Genomic DNA, 21,820 nt, shown 5'->3' with positions numbered 1-21,820 from the left:
GAATCACAGCATTTTTTACAAGGTTTTGTGTGTGCGGTCGCTGTGTGCACGTGTTGAGCCATAAGGAGGATCATTACTTGGACAGCAGTTTAAGTTTAAGGACTTTGCAATCAAGGCAAAAATTATATAATGATTATGGGGATTTTTGTTACAAGAGGATAAAAAAAATCAACCGTCAAAACAAGGTATTAAAGTGAAACTGGGATTCGGGTGGGGAAAAATGGCATCAGTTGTTTTGTTGGTTTTTCTTTTATTTATTAATTTATTTTTTTACCCCTTTTTATCACTTAGAGAGCCCCTCGTCACATATCGCCGCTTGTTCAGTTGCCTTTCACTTCATCATATGATGCGCAAGGTATACTGGGTACATCTGCTGTTGATGTTGGGGATGCTGTGTCAGTGTAAGGCTATTACGAGCATTTTTAAAAATTTTCTCAAAAGTCTTGTTTTCACATAAAATAAACAGTTTCTGCTCAGTAGATGTATATTGTCTTTTGAAAATAAAACTACCACATCAGTAAAACACTTCATATTTAAATTCATATTCTGCGCAACGAGTACATGTTGGTAGGTTTAGAAAAATATCGTGGTTTGGCTAGATGTTCATGTAGGAAGCAAACACCGGGCTCCTGGGTAAAGGTCTGGTGTGTGTTGGATTCACCAATTCTCCTGCTCACCTAATGGGGACTCTTCAGCTCCTTTAGTTACATTTCTGTCTGACTGACGCTGTCCCATGGTGAAATCACTGACTGAGTGGCTTTATTTGACGTTTTCAGAATAAGAATGGGTTGTCCGTGCTCCCTTTCAGACGTTAAAAAAAAAAAAAAAAAAATCAGATTAACTTTATCTAAAATCACAAACTATGCATCCCATCATTCAACATACTCTGTGTGAATAAACAGTGGCATGTATCTTTAGGGACACATTAAGCTGTAATTACTACCTCACTTCCTGAGAGGCTTCTCCTCGGCACAGATCCTGTGACAACCTCAGCTCTCCAGGCATCAGCTATGACAATGTTAGATACATCCCTTTATCCTCTCTTATTTATGTCATATAACATTACTAATGCTATTCTCTTCATGTCAGCTAGCTCCTTGGTAAACTCAACAGTGCATCTGCTTCATAGATTCATGGTTGGCCTTGGTAACTGTCAAACAGTTTTCCAAATTTGCATAGACATACCAACATTAGCATTCATTTGGAGTAATGTGTCTGGCAACCTTACACATATAAGTCCAGTATTTACTCATTTTTTGCTCAGCTTTGGCCTCCACCAGCTCCAGAAGAGAAAATCTGCTCTAAAGTGTCTAAATTCTCAACTAAGTTCACTGGCTATCTGCTGATTTTGTCTGTCTGTTTGGTGCTCTCAAGGTGGTGTACAGTGGGTTTATCAAAGCAGTAAGAATAGTAGTAAGAATAGTAAATAGTAAAGTTACTCATCATTAAATACCAAAACAATGAGTGCGCTAAAATGCACGGTAGAGCTGAGGAAACCTGCAGAGTTGGGTTATTATTCCTATAAATGTATCACTACAAAAGACACCATGTACATTAAATACACATACATTTTTTTCCTTTGTTAATGGACAAAAAGAATATTGATTGGTGCAACTCAAAAGCAATGTATGGGCAGCGATGTGGAGGCTGATGTGGAAGTTGAAATAGTTTATTTTAATCACAACATAAGTGACATCTAATATGAACAAGAATTTACTATGTTTTTAAAAATTATTGATTTTTTAAATTTATTTTATTATATCAATTTAACAGTATGTATTTCAATGACAAAACCCTGCCCTGTGTTAAGGTTAAAGAGGACGACACGTAAATTTAGTGGAACACGGCATTACTTTTGCCCATATATCAAAATGCCAACATAAAAACTGTAAAGCATCCCACCCATATGCTGACCCCGTAACCTCCGAACCTCCCCCCAGTCACACCAGTAAAAAGAAAAAACTGGACAGCTGCCATGGTTTCCAAGCAACCCACACAAACAGCAGGAAACAGAAGAGGGGATCCCATCAGAGGGGCCGCGAAAAAGGAAGGCATGGACTAGAGACAGGAAAGGGAGAGAAAAAAAGTGGAAGGAGACAGGGGTTGGTCCTTCAGTTGACCCCCCTCCCCTCATAAATGTCCAGCAGGGGGTTATTTTTCTCAACTCCTCAGTCAGAGTGACTGTCAGCCGATCTTAGAGTGTGACTTGCTGCAGCACTGTAAGCCAGGATCGAGCTATTTTTAATCTTTTTTTATGACATGTCAATACCAACACCAAGGACAGGTCATGTAATCAGAGTAACAGCAGTGGAAATGGCCTGCGTCAAGCTTTCTGTGGGTCTGTGCTCGAAAGGTCCCGCACTGTATATCATACCTCTGCAGCAGCACTGGACACTAACTTCAATTGACATTTTCCTCCTGTCAATCCATTGTCACACTTTTAGATTCCTTGAACGATATACTGATATTGCTCATGAACTTAAGTGTAAAAGAATGCAGCACTATAACCTGATGGTTGGGATCTTGTTTCAACTTGCTGTTTGAGTGTCCTACATGTCTGGCAAAGTTAAAGAGGGTGCAAACGCAAGCCGCTCCTCTGAAATGTGAAACAACGTGTGGACACTTTATAGGATTTCAAAAGTGATCGGACAGAGGCATCAGTTAGTGACAGCACACCCAATCTCTATTTCCAGCCAGAAATAATGTAGAGAAGAAACAGGGTGGAGATGAATATGAATTCCTTCAAAGCCAATTAGGAGGAAATGTTGGATTGTTGGTCATGATTAATTTAAATGGACTGACTTGTTGGACTGCACTATTATGCAGTTCTTATTTTAGTAGATCCCATATTACAGGTAAAATACGATGGAGCTCAATTGCTGGATTAGGGTTAGATTAACCCAGTTGTCTCTTAGTTTTATTGTTACTATTTCAATGTATAGATGACTGAGTAACTACTTTAGTGTAGCCTGAGTTTGGCCTGTTGGCAGCGATATAAAAGGTCAGTGAAATCAATAGGTTTCCTCCTACTGGGAGGCAGAAAGGACACAGCAAATATTGTGTTTATGACCAAAGACTTTGGAAATACAGACGTAAGAAAACTGGATGGTAAAAGATGTTTCTAAAGAAGCCCAGATCAAACCAACCAATCACTGGCTCTATATAGGGCCATTCACGTTTCCTGAGTTTGTGTTTCTGTGTTTTCATGTTTTCGCATCAGCCACTGTAGTTAGCAGCCCCTCAACCACAAGCAGCGTCAATAACAGTTGATTTTTTATTTTTTCTTAACAAGGAACTTTATTTAGTGTCACTGCAGGTTTTAATCACAGCGTCTGTTCGTTTCGGAAGGGAAGACACCTCTGCAGATAATTTACCTTCTGATAAAAAAAACTCCTGAACCACAGACATGAAAGTTATCCTAACCAGGAATTCAAGCACGGCACACGGGGAAAGTTTTAGCTGGTTGCAATCCACCATCCTTACCACTAGATGCCAGTAAATCCTACACAATGTTTCTTAGAATCATCAGAGCAAATTTCTACTCAATTAATGACCCAGTGATGTTATTCGGAAGTGAGAAGCATCAGAGGAAATGTTCTGCTCTCACCTGTAAGCGTAGCACTATAGATTGAGTTTGGTGAAAGCTTGAATGATTCAATAAAAGCTAACAGTCAGTACAATTAAAAATGTAATGTCATAGCACGCAGGGTCATCACAGCCTATCATTCCATACATACATTTTTGCAAAGTAGAAACTGACTTAGCTAATTCTAGGTGCACATACTAAATAAAATATACGTCACTAAACCGCCTGTCCTATCACCATCTAGTTTGATAAAAAAGCTATGGAAACAATGACTGCCTATGACAAATCACCTCTCAGTCTTTAGTCGACAAAATGATTCAAGACGCTGGGAGATTGAGCTCAGATTTGTGAGTGACCCTTTCGCATAACCAGGACCCTGGCTGTGTTGGACTGTATAAATGTGTTTTAATGTAGAGCAGCCAAGCTGCAGAGCCCCTGCAGTAAAAATGGCCTTGGCATATATGCTTGGGTTTAAATCACCGTAATGGACCTGGATGTGACAGTCATAGGCTAGAAAAATGAAACCATCCGCCCTCATAATCCCATAATCATTACAGGGATTGCAACAAAACTGAGTGGATAGACATTTCTGTAGAGAGAGGGGGAAAAAAAACAAAGCTTATATCATACTGTTTTGTTTGAAGCTGACAATATGGCCCTCCTCAGATGTCTTGCTTGAGTAATTATCTGTGTTAGAAGTGATGTCGGAAAATTGTCTCATAGGTCATATGTCTTTGACCTATAGAAGCTGTTATTGGCCACAGGTTTTGAATTAGCTACACATGTGGGTAAGATACAGTGCCCATGGTGGAGCTGTTATCACATCTCACATTGTCAGCAAAAGCAGTCATAGAGAAAACAACACTGACAGGGTGCAGTAATAGGTCATTAGTTAAAATAACAATGTGCACATATTTCAGCCCCGTGGAGCTGTATTTAATCCAGACAATAACAAACAACAGACAGCATTATTATACCTTTATGATTTGGTTTTCTTTAATAGCCACTACTGGCATGTATTCAGGGATTTGTATTTTAGATCTATTTACAGTGTGTGTGTGTGTGTTGGGGGGGTTAATCTGTCCTCCAGCAGCTAATCTTACAAACTGCTGGAACAATCGGCCTAATATTTTGTGTCCACGTTTATGATGGCGGCTCACCACAATTAAAACATCTGCTGCCATGTACTGATTTCATATTTTTGGATCTGGGCTGTCATTCAGATTGCTGTTGGGATATATGTTCCGTTTGATTATAGCACCACACTCTCAGAAAGCAGAGCTCACTCTGGGCACTGGCGGGGCAACAGAATGCCAGGGGCAGTGAAAGTTGAATGTAACTTCTCATTGTGCCGTGTCCTAAAGTTTGCTTTCAGTCATCTCTGCAGATGGATGATCTCATCCATCGATCTGATCAGCTCTGACCTGATCAACGGATCAATAATCGACCCTTCAACTCAAACTGCTGCTACTGCACTGTTTTTTTTACTTTATTTTATTTAGTTTAAAAAGTTACACTGCCCTTTGGAATTGACTTTATGATAAAGCAAAGCTGCAATATTTTAGCTTAAGTGGACAGTAGTAGTAGTTTTAAGTGTTATATTAATCTCACTTCATACCAAACCTGCAAACAATGGGACTAGATCCAAGCCACATGTTAAACAAAAGATCTATCTGAAGTGTATCATGTAAACAACCATGACAAAGTGCCCCCCTTACACTCTTCCTTCCCTATTTCCTAGCAGCACACAATCTTAGTCAATGGCCGTGTGACAATGACAGCCCTGCTCCTTTGGTTAGAAGCCAGACGTGTACGTTACTTCCTGTTCAGAAGAGGAATCTCTGAAAAAACCCAGTAGCTAAACATACAACAGTGTCCAGACATGCCTAAGATAGCTCCGAGCAGTTCTCCATTGTGAGCACTCAAATATGCAGCACATCCATGCGTCTCAATACTAACAAAGGGGAAAAGGAGAAGTGGGGAAGCGTGTACAAATGTTTGTGCATGCCAAAGGATGGATCTGACCACAGCCATTCACAACTTCATTAACCGCAGACACCATCAGCAGTCATATTAGACTACAATCAAAAGAGACGAGTAGTCATCACGTCTGTAGCTGCAGTAATGCTGCAGGGTTCAACACGGCTGAGTAGCAAACTTGTATCAACAGAGTGCACACAAATGAGTGTTTACAGCTATTAAAAGCTGCCTGATTCAAGTTATGGCTCATAGAAAAAAACTCAGAAAATAGATAATAACAGTGTAGGGAACTCAAGATGCCAGTGTGCACATTTCCCCGGATATGTCAAACATGAATTATATGTTGTAAAAGGAGAGGATTAACTGTGCAGCTTTGAGGGCAGAGCTCGGGTTTGCAGCCTTGAATTTTATGTATTGCAGGGATTCACCCATGAGTTTGCTACACTTCTCTGGGTTCGCATATCTTGTTAGTGTCCACGTCCATAATATTATCTGCCTCAAGATATTTTTTTTCCAATTGGTAGCATTCCTGGTGTCTAGACAAACAAGTACGACAAGACTAAGCCCACAGCTTGGAGAGACTAAGATTTGATTATTTATACCTGTCAACATTTGGTTCGTCATTTACGTGTAATTTTTTCACGGAGAGTTCTAAGTAATGGTTTCTGGCTGTGCCGAGATGTAGTCTCACTCTTGAGCCAAACCACTGGTAGTAAACATTATAGAAACTGGCGTTAAATACAGCACTCATACAGAAAAACCCACTCCTGTCATTTATTATATCATCAGCACTGCTGGCAAAGATTTCCATTTCCTTGACACTGAAGCAATATGCTACAAATAGCAGAAAACAGGAGGACGACCTTAAGGAAACTCTGTATTGGACACTCTTGATCTCTCTTTGGCACAGTGTGATGTGTGTGTATCACAAATAGCCTTTCTTTATGGACTGAACATAAGGAAAAAGAGCAGAAACACAACAGCAACATCTCAATCTGTGCAAATGTAAAAGCAGCGTGCGTCTGTTTACAAGACACGAGCAATGATCATTTTCTGCGAAACACGCGAGCGAGGAGCAAGCCGCTCATAAATCTGAGCGCAAGAAGACGTAGTGTGTCTCTAATGCTCTCCGCAGACATGTTGTGGCTGCTCAGTACGTGCAGTGTCACAAGGCCAGATGTAGTAGCGCAATAAATTATAATCTTACATTTCCAGCCATGATGTGAAGTGAAGGCCAATTCTATTATACATCAGGCTACATACAGCCTGTTTAGAGCTCTATTTTAATGCTTTTTATACACTCTGGCCTTATTTAGATTCAAAGTACCAAAAAACATTCCTCCATATCCACCACCCCAACCTGCCTCAGAATGGGAGCCGCTTCCTTCTTTTCTCCCGTAAGCACGTTGGTCATGTGATTGCAGCCTTCCTAAATAAGGATGACTGGCTCATGATGGTGTAGGTTATGTAAATTTTATGTGCATTACTCTTAGTACGAACAGTGCATGAACACAGCCTGCTTTGTGACTCTGTCCATCTGTGCTGACTTTGCATGAAGGAAAGAGAGACTAACGGCTCTCTTTTTCATTGCTGTTCAGGACACACATTGGATTTGAACCTCTGTTAAGTTATGATTTGGCCCTTCCTGCAAGTGCAGGAGTGTCCAACATTGTAGGGTATATTTTGGCAAGTCAACTCAGTCACAGTATGGATTTCTTTTACATAAAAGTCTTACCTCATGTGTAGTTAAACTGTAGCAGGATTTCAACGCCAGACTTACGAACTGATTCTGAAGAAATGGTGGAGTTACTTAGTTACTTTGCTTACATACATTTTGAGAAGACTTAGACCATCAGGTTTTGACATAGCACACATCTTTTTTAATGAAATATAGACTGCTTAATGACCTGATGGCTATAATGTCTGTCACTGTTGAGATTGTTGACAGACACTGCAGCTAATGGTACTTTACTCAGTAGCACAGAATCCATCAAGATAAGCCTCAGACTGCCATTGAGCCATGCTACACCACAGGGTTTTAAAGTTCTTCAGCAACTAGGGGTAAGCCCATCCCACTGACAGTGCCAATCAGTCGTGTAGCTACTTTTTTCCTACCGCTGGTTTGTATCGTAATTCATCTCCTGAAGTATGTGATGCTGCTTTTTCATCTTTGCGCTCACACGTGCGCATCGGCCAAGCCGCAGCTGACGCCAGAGAGCTACTGTAGGCAAAGAAAACACAGCGTACTATTACTTTCCCCCCGTGCAGTCTGCTCACGCTTGCCCCACAGCCCTGCCTGCCTGCCTGCCCCCAAAAGGCAGTCTGCTTCTGATTATGTGTGATCATCCTCGAGCTTGCCAGCTACATTTCAGACTCACGGGAGTCATTTTTCTCTTTAAATCTGGCCCCCATTCAAAAGGAATTACATTGTAGCTTGTCTAAGCCATTGTTAATTGCACTCATGGCAGCTACCAGCACTCACTGATAGTCCTGCTCTATTTGTTACACTGTAAACTCACAAGCTGCTCTACTTTAAATAAATACAGGAAACCAATTGCCTTGATAAAGGCATGAGTCAATAAAACTGTTAGTTTTAAGTTATGTATATTTCATACCAATACCACAATTGTTAAGTTTAGTCAAATTTCAGTTGTATCTACTTGATTTTGTGAACTTGCTGTAACTTAAAAATGAGGAGTGAATTAACTTGTTCTTTCAAAGTGATAGCAACTAAAATTTGTAAGGAAACCAAGTTAGTGGGACTAAACTGAACAGTTTTATGTAAGTTTTGCAAGTTGGATGAAGCTAATTTGAGTATTTATATTTGTGTTGAAAATGGCATGACATGGAGTACTGCTGAAATCTTAAGTAAAGGCAAAGAAAAATATTCAGTCAAATATTTGTATTTATTTAGTAAGAATGTTATTATTATTAATTTTTTTTATCAGGCTTTTAGGTGAATTTGCTTTGGTTTTATAATTATGTTTGTGTGTTACAAACACTGATCTTGTCTCTGACATTTTCTTAAAATGAAAATAATCCTGTGAACTAATGTTCTTTGTTGTACTCAATAAATATCAAATATAATCAGTGTCCTAAATACTACCAAGTAAATATAACTACAGTAAAGTCAGACTAACTTGGTTTGATTAAGTTGCTGTCACTTAGAAGAAAACAAGTCAAAGTCACTTAAGCGGACTTTGTGGTCCGCTTAAGATGAAGTTAATACTACAAAATTTTAAGTAAACTTTACAAATATATATGAGGTTAACATAACACGAGGATAGTTACATGCACTCACCTTTCTCAAGGCAGTTGGTTTCCTTGATTGTTTTTAAAAGTAAGATCAACTTGTCAGATTTTACAGTGTATGCAGAGGTTTGTTTTTTTTTTGTTTTTTTTTTTTTTTTTACTTGTCATTATCATTTCCATACTATTTGTAGTTCACATAATGGAGACTCTATTTCCAGTGCTTTGCTCTTGCCAAAAGATGTGCATTCAGCTGTACCACTCATCAGACCCTGTTAATTTTAAAAGCCCCATCAAGCATCGTAATGACACATTATCATTACAAATGAAAACTTAATTTATCCATGTTAGCTCACAGTGTCCATTATTCTGTCAATTGCTTCAGTGTTCCTGTTGCGAAATCTCTGCAGTTGGCAGCCAAGGCTGTATACATAAGCAATGTGTGCATGCTTTTTTAATTCTATAACATATGTCAACCATACCTGAGCAACTAACATTACCTCCATGTGATTTTTCAGCGTTCTGTATCAGTTTATGACCCCAAAGTTTAGCAACAAGCTCAAATAATGGGAACTATTACTTTGATAAATGGTAATAGGAGTGCAATTAAGCAAATAAGCTGAATAGTAAACCCCAGTATTTTCCCTTAACATAGGCAAAGCATAAGGCATTGTGCCCGCAGATTCACAGGGGACTGACTTGATACGAAGTAGTGGAAAGCAGAGATGGGGAACACGGTGTGTTTGTGCTCTCAGCGGTTCAGGATAGTTATTTTGGGCGAATCTGTGAAACCGTATTTCCCTCAAACACTTGGAAAATGCATTTGGAAATGATATTTGATAGTGGTTGTGTTATGATTTTGATCATGGGGATACGCTGAATGTTTGAATAATGTTAATGATGATATAATGATACCACTGCCAACATTAACGAGGAAGGACATTATAGTCATATCAGTAGAAGTTGCTGCAATGTGATACTTTGTTGTTCGTGCAGGAGACCCCTCTCTTTCTCCCCTTCCTCTGTAGGGGGAATCACTGGTCAGGGTTAGCAGAAAAACATTTGGAACATGATACTTATTGCACGTATCCTAATAATGTAAAGCCACTGAGCTATGGTAAGTTTATATAGCAGGCAAACTGACAATAATTATTAATCAGGTTTATTGGTAATTCACAGGGACTACCATCAAGTGACATTCAACTTCAGAAAATTACAATTTAGTGCTTAAATTTAAGCCAGAGTGAAAGACAGCCCAATAAAAGTTCTGTATATAACTCTGGAGAAAGTATTTGACTGTTGAATCTTATTTCCGGGTCGTCAAATACCAAAGCTTTGGGTTCATAGTCGGACCAAACCATCAACCCGAAGTGACATTTTTTGATGACTTGGGAATAAGTGTCAACAATAAACTTTCTTCATACAGCAGTTTTAAAGCTATCGTAGTTAACTTTTATAAGCAATAAGTTTTGCTGAAATTGTCACTATATTCACAAAGCTGACAAGAGACAGCTAATCTGTGAAAAAAACAAAACATATTCATCTGCCTACTCTATTGTCTTGTAGCACTTAATGATCTCAAAACTAGAACAATTAAGAGCCGAGGAGTCCCTAACACAGCTGTCAATCATGTCAGTCACTGCTGGTGAACTGCAAACTATGCAGCACCAAACTCGTCAGCTTTGTCTGTGCTTTTGGCATAAGTGCTTGACACCGAAAGGCATCTTCTGAGTCCACGCGGAACACTGCTGGACAGTGTTAGATGAGAACGTAGCAGGACAGAATCGGTTGCGTTACTATTAAACGCCGGTGGATGGCTGGACGGCACCAGGCGTGTCCGCATTATATGCGCATGGGTGGCGTCACTTGAGATCGCAGCCGGACGGAACCGATTGCGTGCACATGAAACATGGAAGGATGGTGTCAGGTTAAAACGCTGTCAGTAACGGTGCTATAGAAGGAGCGTGAATGTGCTTTATGTCAGGCGGGAGGGGTGGTGAATGGGTCCCACAAACAACTGACTTTTATGCGATGGGTTTTTTTCATTCTTCACTTTACTGTGTGCCTCTTATGCCTAATTTAACAATCTGTGCCAGCATGTAGGTTTGTTGACGGTCCACGTTGGTTGTCATGTGCTCATGTTGTGTTAACATAATCACATCTCGCCATGTGTATCTGTTGACATCAGGGTAGCGCCATCCTGGAGCATAAATAGCTGATGCAGATGGATACCTAAAACAATAAGAAGACGTGGATGACAAAGCCGCACTGATCTAATATGCATCCAGATTCTCTTACAGCATTGCCTATGTCTGACCTCTGTTTTTTCTTTTTTTTTTTTTCAGAAACAGATTTTAGTGTACTGTTTGGCTGTAGAATGAGAAAACTCCGGTGGATGGTGATGGTGTTTTGTAGGGTCACAGATGATCTTATTTCACAGCTAAACAGTTCACTAAAATACATTTCTGAAAATATTTTAGGCAAAAATAGGCAACGCAACAGAATCTTGATTCATATTTGTTCAGCACTGCCACTTGACAGTTTGACCGCAGTTCACCTGCAGAGATTGATATAACTGACTGCTGTGTGACAGTCCTCAGCTCTAATTGGTTGTTTTCAGTGTGCCATTAGAAGTAGTAGAAAGAGGGGGAGGGATTTTTTGTTTTTTTATTATTAACAAATGGTAGAAAATAAATGAATTGTTTAGCTGACAACTAAGGGTCATTTAACATATTTTGCGAGTTCTATTAGTAATTTAGATTTTAAATATAATTTACAGTAGTGTTTACAGTAGTATTACACTACTGGATAAGTGATGCCCCTAATTTGGAGCAGGCAGGTCTCTCTCTCTCTCTCTCTCTCTCTCTCTCTCTCTCTCTCTCTCTCACACACACACACACACACACACACACACACACACACACACACAAGCAAACATACCTCCCACCTCCACCGATGGGATCCCAGGGCAGAAGACATCATCAGGCGGTCCAGGAGGTTGCAGGAGCCGGTCGCGTCATCCCTGTATGGGCGGCGCACTGACGGGAGGACGGAGGGTGTTTTCCAGCTTTAAAAGCACCGGAGCCGGCCCCTCTGACAAACCGCGCTGCGTCATCGACCTGGGGAGACTCTTGAAGCCCTTCATTGAGCTGAAGAGAGCCAAACTCACCTCAGCCGCGGTCCCTGTAGCAGCCCTACCTGCGCCGCTCTCCTGATCCGTCACATTTCCCTCCGCTCATCCAGTGCGCACACTCCGCCGCGCTGTGGTTCTAAGTTGTGCACTCGCTTTGCGTTTACTTCGCTGCGAATTATGCTCTTATTTGATGGTGTATGAAGTGATCTAGCTCTTGCAACGTTGTCGTCGGCATTGCAGTCTCACAGGCGGAGAAAGTTGCTGCGCATCGCTTGTTGAATGCAGGATACCTTCTGCCTGAGCGTCAATTCCAAGTTCAGCTTTGGAGCAACAGCCGGTAAGGAGCGAGGACTCCACTTTCTCACCTCTCTCACCGCCGATATGAAGTCTGCAGAAGAAGGTAATATATATGTTTATCAGTTTGATTTCATGGTGGCTCTTAAATAATAATTTGCTGTCATTTTTTAAAGATGTATATATACCAGGTGTTGTGGCTGTAATGCAAATTGATAGGGACCTCGTGCACCACTGTAAAGTCTAGCTCAAACATTTGGGTAACTCATATTACACAGGAAAAGGGCTGTCAGTTTAGGTGAACAAGCATTTTTTTTTTTTTTTTTGGAAAGTGAAAATAAATAAATCCACCTCCAAATACAACATTTTAGCAACAGACTGTAAACATGCTTTACTTAAGTCACTTTTTTCAATTAGTAATTGTTATTCAAAACTTATAATCAATGAAAAATAAATAATTAAATAAATAAAATAAAAATAATACTATAATAATAATGAAACTATATTGATGTTGAGAAAAAAAACAACACTTAAATGATCCTCTGGTGTGTTTTATTTTTCCCTTAAGATAATTTGCAGACACCTTATGCTTGATCTTTGCTCTGCATGAGGATCACATTAGCACTCACTCAAGTATATTGAGTGGCATGCACCCATTTAACATCCACACCATTAGGTGTCTCCAGCTGGCCATTGCAGGTGCTGCTCATCATGTGCAAAGAATGTTGATGGGGGTTACATTATTGCTGTCACCTGCACTGCTCTTGGTATGAAATGCTTTTTTTATAAGATTAAAAATCTGACTGTTTATTCATCAAATGTGCAGTGAGGTCAGAGGTCAGCTATAGAGCAGTAGCATCAGGGGTTGCTTAAGTATTCTGCCTTGGTTTGGTATTAGAATGAAACTCTTGTTTTTGTTTTTAAAGCTCTTTGATTTAGCATTTATGGTAGCAAAATGTGATTTGGTCCATCAGCAGTCATTGATAGTCTGTCTTGTCATAATTCACTCTTCTTGTGCTGATGTAACCGGCTTTTTGTGGATTTTGGTAATTTCATTTTGTCTTTGAGGTTTCAGGCAGACGGGTGCGGGCTGTATTATTATTCATTTCAGTCCCTCAGTCCTAAGCCTTATAATTGGTAACAGACGTGTGTGTGAGTGAGAGAGAGCGAGCTGTGATCTGTGCGTTCAGGGATGCCGGGGTAGCTTGCTTGACAATGAGACGTGCTTAACCACACACAGCTTTAGCAATATGCCGATGGCTGCTTTATTATCATACATAAACTCAGACGCGCAGACATGCAGACGCAAGCACACACACACTTTTACTGGTGTTTTGCCATAGCCCGTAGGCAGCCATGTGTGATAAGTGGCCCCTGGGTTCTTAGTTCCAGAGGCTGCAGATGACTTCTGTGGGCGACCACCTATCTCTCCCTGAGGTCCCGTCAGTCTGAGCCCAGCCTCAACCACAATCCCCGCGGATAAGCCCATCCATTCTTTAGTCACGCTGGTTTGGTTGTGGGGAGGGAGCGTTTTGATCATGATAGCATAATTGAGAAAAATTGTAGAGGACAGAAAGAGCACGCTATAATCTGTGTGATAGTCAGTGTTTTCAAATTAACTCTGCTTGCACCGCATTTTCAATGCACTGCAAACGATCATAAAGGCTTTGAACTGGGTGCAAAGAGTGAGTCATTTTCTTTTATTTGTTTCACCCCACAAAATTATGATCTGGTATGATTTTGTTAGTTCAGCATACATGACGTGTGTGACCCGGAAAGAGCCAAGTTTCAAGATCATGCTGCACCCAAGAGTGAAAGCTCTGGTGTGTGTGTGTGTGTGTTTGAGTGGGTGGTAGAAGAAGTAAAGTATGTTGCGGCGTAGCGCACTGATCTGAACTCACATTCAAAAAGGGGGAAAAAAAAAGAAAACAGCTGCAACTGTAAGCAAAGTCAGTCAGGCCTGAAGTAAGGAGGTGTGTCACTCCGGGTGGAGTGGGCAGGAGATTATCATCTGTTCAGAGCTAGAAGAGGGTAAACCAGAGGAGAGAAGTATCAGAGGAGGCTGAGTTGAAGGCATGCTAGTTAATGTTAAAACTTAGTGTACCATCACTGGGGCGAGAATGAGTTTCCAGACTGAAGAGCAAGAGTTCGATTTCAGCTATGTGTTTGAGTACAGCCAAGGTGTCCAGGATGAACCTCAGAGTGGTGGGTACTTAAGGGCGGTGGAGGGCATCTTCTTTTTTTTTTATTTTAATTGTATGTCTTGTACATTGCACAGTGCAAGGGCACTCCTTTGTACTGTTATAGGACTTCAGAAGTCAGTGTGTTTTGTGTAGAAAAGCTGTAAAAGGGGCTGCATTTAGCAATCTGCTAACCCCAGAAACGATGAGTGGTTTTATCAGAATCTTAAAATAATATTCTGAAGTCTCTGTTTTTCTGAAAATCGTGCCAGTTGTCACTGGCCACCTTTAAAAGGTGCCTTAGGCTTCATTGAACTTGTGATATATTGAACTTGTCTGATGCACATCGCATTATCGCTTCTGAAAATAGACTCTCATAAACTAATTTTAGACTGCCTACCCACATATTGTGCGGTGTGTGACAGATTCATCATTTCATGTGATGCACAGCATTGTGGTTAACAAATATAGCATGCTGCATCATGGGGAATGCCCTTCACCAGCTTTCATACTGAATGGTATTCATTCTTTGACCACGTTTACCCTCATTGACGTTCTCAATAAATGACGTGAGGTTTACAACTGTTGACACAGCAGCTAGTCGCTACAACTGAAGTGGCATACCTGCCGGGCTATATGTGCCTCCGCTGACTGTCATTGCACTTGTCTGCTGGTGATTTCCTTTTGCACTTGCTTGTGCGTGCCCTTTGTTTGTGTGTGCCGCGGCGCATCTGTGTGTAACGCTGCACCAAACTCTCTTTGACTTAATCACAAGCTCAGAGCGATGCGAGAGTGCTGTCAGTTTTCCACAGGGGAGGGCCTAATTCACTCAGTGAGTGATGCAATCAATCAAATAAAGCATCCATCAGCGCTGCTGGAGGAATTCGTGTAGAGTACATATGACAGCAGGGAGTGCCAAATAGAGCCTTAGATGAACTGATCAAACAAACAGAGTGGCTGTGCAACTCGCGACTACACAACAACCGCATACAGTAACTGCTCAGAGATGATTGCTAAGCTTCTCCAGATGTTTATAAAGAAGGGAGGCAGTCATTCGCTGTGAGGCATATTGGTAAGATTTGTGTAGGGGTATTGTTCTAAAATGTAATCAGAGTTAATTACCGCCATAATGTAGTGGTTCTGAGCATTTGCAGTGGCATTTTGTCATACTTCCATATACTTACTATGTGCCTCTTTTTTCCAGATGCATACAGCTACACACCAAATGTCAGCCTGTCCCTCCCACTGGGCATGGGCAATCCCTGTCTGGCCACCCAGTACCACACCTTACAGTCCAGCCCAGTCATCTCAGTTTCCTCTTGTCACCAGACAGGCTACAGCCTCCAAAATGACAACCATGCAGCATCAGGCTACTACCTGCCCCACGGCTTGAGACCCAATGGGGCCCCGGCCCTTGAAAGCCCCCGCATTGAAATCACGGCCTACAGCCAGTATCCTGAAGATGAGGTTGAAGAGAGCAGCAGTGAGGACCACATTATCAAACGAGGTGTTAACTCCATTGTGACGCTGACGCTGCCTAATGCAGATGGCTACCGCGATCCTAGCTGCCTCAGCCCCGCTAGTAGCATTTCCTCACGTAGCTGCAACTCGGAGGCATCCTCTTATGAGTCAGGTTTTTACAACTACGACAACTCCCCACAGAACTCCCCCTGGCAGTCTCCTTGTGTCTCTCCCAAAGGCTCATCCTCGCTCATGTCTTGCCCTCATGCCAGCGGCCCAGTAGCTTCCCCTCACCATTCGCCCTCCACCTCGCCTCAGATAGGAGCCGTGGCCGAGGAAGGCTGGCCAGCGCAACCTCGTGGCTCCAGGCCTAACTCACCTTCCTGCAGTGGAGGCGGTGGAGGCAACGGCAGCAGTGGTGGCATTGGAAAGAGAAAGTACAGCTTCAATGGCACCACCTACCGTCAGACATCCTGCTCGCCTAATCAGTCACCCACCCCATCCCCACATGGCTCACCAAGAGTCAGCGTCACAGATGAGAACTGGCTCGCCAACACCAACCAGTACACCAACTCTGCCATTGTGGCTGCCATCAACGCTCTGACCACAGATGGAGTGGTCGACATGGGGGAGGGAATTCCAATCAAGACGCGGAAGACCATGCTGGACCACTCAGCCTCCATGAGCCTGAAGGTGGAGCCTGGTGGTGAATTGCTGGGTCCTGATGGGGAGCTCTGCCATGAAGACTACCCCTCCCGACTGGCCCTCAAGAAGGAGAACTACTGTGGAGGGTTCCTGGATGTTCCCCAGCATCCGTACTCCTGGTCTAAACCCAAGCCTTACCTCAGGTTAGTGGAGCTGCTCCCATAACTCAGCAATACTGTAAAAAAGTTAAACAGTGTAAAACCTAATAGTCTTGCCTCTGAATTACCTTGAGAAGACCATGATGCATGCACAGGTATTTCTAGAATTCTGCCTATGAAATACTACTGCAAAGCAAACAACAATTCATCCCGGGATGCCACTCCTTTAGCCCATTGTCTTTTTATGTCCATACCGTGTGGTTAATTTATTGCAAGGACAAGATTTCAGTTTTACAGTAGTTTTTAATCTTCAAAGGCCATATCAAAAGGCAGAAATCCAAAAGTTGCATGCTCTTCATTTCCAAAGGAGTTCTCTTTGAAGATCAAAACCATTTCATAAATCATATTTCACAGGGAGGAGTTGTCCAGCATGTGTGTGGCACTGTTGCTATAGCAACCCTTGCACAAACATAATAACATATAGACACAATCACACAAATGCACACATGCACTAAACTATATCATTGATTTTGACTTTTGTGCAAAACAAGCTTTATCATTTTAAATTGTGTCCATTTTCCCCCCAAAGCCAATAACACACTCTCCTACGGAAATCAAGTGTTTGATTAAGATTGTGAGCAACGGGAAGTAATGGTGACAGGCCTGACTGAAGGGGAAGCAGTCTGTGGGTTAATCAGCCGGCTCACTGCTGTGGTCTGTCGCGCCATCAGCCCATCTCTTTCTGTGTGGCTAACCTGATGTCATGCACTGACTGGGCAGATAAAGCCCCGCGGGGGGAAATCAGTTCGTTTTGGGTCAACAAACAGCCCGCAAGTTCCACAGAGATGCCAGAGATTGTTTTCAGCTGAGCCACCCTTTGGGTCAGGGGTTTGCGTTTACCAGGCATCCGGCATGGCGAAATATTGTCTTGCATATGTTTGTTTTGGTTTAGATATCTCCACGGTGTTCACACGGGAAGCTCTGATTCTCCTTCTCGAGAACAATGAAGTTAAGGGAGGCCAGCTGTAGCTCTGAGAAAGAGATATCATGCTCCAAGGCAGGGTGTTTACATTTATACAGCACAGCACAGTCCAATAGCCTGCAAACCTATCATGTATGGAGTTCAAGTTAAAATAGTAAAAAAAAAAAATAAAAATGGTAAAAACGAATGTATGAGTCAGAGGTTGGTTACACACAGCTCTCAACATGAAGGTCGCTAATCCAGCAGCTAGCATGATCACTGCTAACAACAACAGTGCTGACAGAGCTATCGGTGCACTAAAAATAAATAAACAATAATGAAAATTCAAATAAAGTATATGTTTTGAAATAAAATGTTAGTGTCAGAATGCCTTCAATTTTTATGTTGACTAAATTTGAGAGGACAAGTTTAATAATTGCAAAATTACCACAACATGTCTTCTCAAATTCAGTCAACTTAAAATTTTAAGGAAGCACAGACAATAACCTTCTTCCGTTAAATTGTTCATTTTCTACAGTGTGTTAACCAAGGGGGAAGCAAATGCTGGGTCCTGTGCTTCCACATTGATGCTGTCCGAATATCAGCAATAGTCACCACATAAGGGCAGTGCAGAGTGGTAGTAGTTAACTAACCAGTGGAATATACACACAGAGACTCACATGCACCAACATGTTTGCGTGACTGGACCATCTACCAAACAAAAAACAGAGAAGCTCGGATTACAACACACACTGAGGGAGTATGACTTCATTCACTGCTTAGGACACCATTAGTCCACTATATCTTTAAATAGCAAATGGTTGTTTTCTGCCATATTATGCTCTGGATATCATATAGAGCTCCTTTACTACCAGAGTGACTGTGCTTAATAATTTTACAGTTGTCATTTTAGAATGGATAATAATTGCATCAAAGGACAGGCTGGTTGCCAGTGTGTGTGACATTTGTTTTTGTGCCCTAGAAATGTCTTTCCTCCCACTGTCACTTTGTTAACTCCCTGTGTCTGTTTCCACCTGTCACACCATAATACAAAACACACTGCTCCCTAACCAGGGCGCATTCGTCTCTCATTTATTTTTCATAAAAAAAGGGACACTAATTATTACCCAGGCCTGAGGAATTACGCACGTCAACGAATGACTTCAATTGATTAGATTACAGACCATGATGAAATGGAGAAGGATCAAGCCAGTTGGATTACACCAAAGTGTCCTAATTTAAGGATAATTTAAAGCAACTTAACTTTAAAGCAGAACTTTTTGATTCCAGGGATGGAACTGTGGAAAAAATGCAACCTCGCAGTTCCTAGTTTGGCAAATCAAATGTGTCTGCAGTTTTAAGAATAGAATAGAATAATGCAGAGGAAAAAAAGATAAAAGACATCTGTGTTTTTATTCTAAGAAACCAAATGCAAATTGCAGCACATCTTGTTTTTTCATGGGTTTTTTTTTGTTGAGAAAAATAGACACTTACAGGGCACATATTTAAAAATGAATCACTATAAAATTATATCAGTAAGAAGTAAAATAAAACAAACGAACAAACAAAAAAAACAACAGGCATTTTGTGTAATGTTATTTTATCCTAATAAAAATGTGTCATATTATTGCAGCCCATCTCTGCCAGCTCTTGACTGGCAGCTTCCGTCCTGCTCCGGCCCATACAGCCTACAGATCGAGGTACAGCCAAAGTCCCACCACAGGGCCCACTATGAGACCGAAGGCAGCCGAGGGGCGGTGAAGGCACTGTGTGGCAGCCACCCTGTAGTACAGGTTTGTCACCAGCACTATATTTGCCAGCATGTTTTCTTTTTAGATTCACTGTACACATCTGTTTTTATCAGAGACAAGGTTAGCTTTGTGTGTTTAAACTCTACAATAATTTGCTGTCATTACAGCATAAGTGGGAACAGGCAGAAAAGCTGACTGATTAATGGCTCTTTTTTTCTGTCCAACAACAAGCTAGTGACATGGAATTTTGGCTGTTACTGACGTTATGACAGCATGAAGTCTCCGAGCAAATACAGAGCAGCTATGACATTTTCTTGTTTTTTTGTTTTGTTTTGTTTTTTTTTCATCAAAACATGTTAAAGCAGATTTGAGTGGTCAGACTTCATTTTGAACGTGATTGTGAATCTGAATGTGATTTCCATTCAAACCATTATTTTGCAAAAATCTTCAGCTCATTCTGCAGAAATGATATGTGACTAATAGCAGATTTACAAACAAAAATTATATTTGAGCAGCTTGTCTTCATATAGTTTTCAAAATTGGATTCAATTTCAGTGTTTTCCACAGAATTAATGTACATGTGGCGGTAGCTGATGACGGAGGCAGGGTTCTTTTCTTTTAAACGCTTGTATGCCTTTGTATGGTTTTGTGTCCCCTCTCTAAATTCAGAGTTTTTTGCGGGCCCATGAATGGAGCACAGGTGGAGCTCTGCATGTTTTTTCATAAGCAGCAGTTTTTGACTCTCAGGTTGGATCATTGATATGTCGATCTGCTCAGTGCTAATCAGATCAGACCGATGTATTAGAAGCAGCCACTGCAAATAAATGCAAACTTTTAGACCCAGCAGAATGAACAGTTAAGTTTCACTCTTACTACGCCTGACATTCTCCTGCTCCATCTGTGCTAAGAGTATGCTCTGTGCTTCGAGATTTTGGTGAAATGCGTAAATGAATGGTAAATGTGTTTCAACAGCACTCCTAATTAACAGTCCAGTTACAAAAATAGAAATCTATTTGTGGTGGCAGATATTTTAATCGTGGCAGGCCGCCACAAATAAACATATTTGTGGGAAACCCTGTATTGTAAAATAAACTTCCAGTCAATTGTTTTAACCTCACAGAATGTTCAGTTTGTCGTTTTATTATCATTGCAAACTTGTAAAGCCACTTAAGCAAATCTAAAAACCCCTTAAGCATTTCCTTAAACTTTGTATACACATACCGCTTTCTATATGCTTATGTGCTTGTATGTGCCTTGTTATTAATGTTCCCTGGAGCTGGGAGTCAATCTACTGCTGCAAAAGGTCGCCCTGACCAGCAGCAGTGCATGCTGACTCAATTAGTATAGAGCAGGACCATCGCCTCTCACTATTGTGCTTGGCGAACACTTAAAGAGCACACGTCAGCCTCAGCCGCAGCGCAGCACAGCACAGCACAGCACAGCACACCACAGCACAGAGCCCCTTTCTTTGCTACACTGTCATCACACTGACGCTGACATCTTGGTTTACTCAAGGTGGAGATCTACCAGTGTGTGTTATGTGTGTCCTTAGGGCTGAGCGTTAATTTTCCTTTGATGTTGTCAGTTCAAAATGAAAAAGCGTTTGGCCGAATAAAATACAGGCATATTATTGGTGATGATTTTGTTACTAGATTTAAATATTTCAGGTAGCAGATGTTATTATGCAGCCAAAGCAAACACCATACCATGAGAAAACAGTTTTTTTGACCAGTGCAGTTGGTGGTCCTTCCTTGTCACACACTTTGTTGCGCCGAAGCTGTTTTGTAAATAGATGTTGTCAGCACATTCTGGTCTGCACGGTGTCAAACACGCTTGACAGCTGTTGGCTAACGTGGTGGTATAAACAGACCTGTCAGACTTCAGGTTTTCTCTGTAAATATGTCTAATAATTCCCCCTTCTTTATAAACCTTTGTATATCCACATGTGGATGAATCAACATTTTACTGGTGAGGCTGACCAGACTCGCCCTGCCATGCACAGCTGTGGCAGGTGAGGCTGCTTTTGATTTAATTTACATCACTTTCTGACTCACTCTGGGGGCCCGAGCAAAAAGTCATGAGTAAGCGTCCTGTGTGTCTTTACCAAGTTGTCCTGATTCAGTTTGATGACTCGGGGTGTTTATTTCATCCTACACGTGCTACATTTTACTGCCAACTTTGTGAGGATGTTTTCAAGTAGTACTGTGTATGTCGAGCAATTATTTGTAAGTAGTAGTCATGGAGGAAATATGATGACAGCTGCTTTACTGTCACACCTTCCCCTCTAGTTGCATAGCTCACACTTTACTCTTACTTTTTGGTAAGGAGTGATTTATGTGTCTGCATGTGCAGTCAGTTGGAATATCTTGAGGGTTTCATGACAGTGGAAACCACTGGAAGCACGGCAGTTGGTGAAAAGATA

General features: G+C 41.3%; 1 protein-coding gene across 4 annotated transcripts in view; it reads left to right on the top strand.

Annotated features, from left to right (window-relative positions):
* The window catches only part of LOC121946226 (nuclear factor of activated T-cells, cytoplasmic 1-like), a 155,851-nt gene that overhangs the window by 70,066 nt on the left and 63,965 nt on the right, over window positions 1-21,820 (top strand). For 2 of the 4 annotated variants that reach the window (XM_042490717.2, XM_088083991.1), the window contains 2 exons: window positions 15,627-16,731; window positions 19,281-19,440. In XM_042490717.2, coding sequence (XP_042346651.1) covers window positions 15,674-16,731; window positions 19,281-19,440 — 1,218 coding nt within the window. In that variant the 5' untranslated portion in view covers window positions 15,627-15,673. Of the gene's footprint in view, window positions 1-11,686; window positions 12,349-12,438; window positions 14,448-15,626; window positions 16,732-19,280; window positions 19,441-21,820 lie in introns of those variants that run through there. The other 2 variants (XM_042490716.2, XM_088083990.1) reach the window with 2 other exon arrangements.

Source organism: Plectropomus leopardus, chromosome 11 (assembly GCF_026936395.1).
Source record: "Plectropomus leopardus strain MGB_pleo_1.0 chromosome 11, ASM2693639v1, whole genome shotgun sequence".
NCBI lineage: Eukaryota > Metazoa > Chordata > Actinopteri > Perciformes > Serranidae > Plectropomus > Plectropomus leopardus.
Note: the sequence above shows the minus strand (reverse complement) of the source record. Positions and strands in the feature narration are given on the sequence as shown.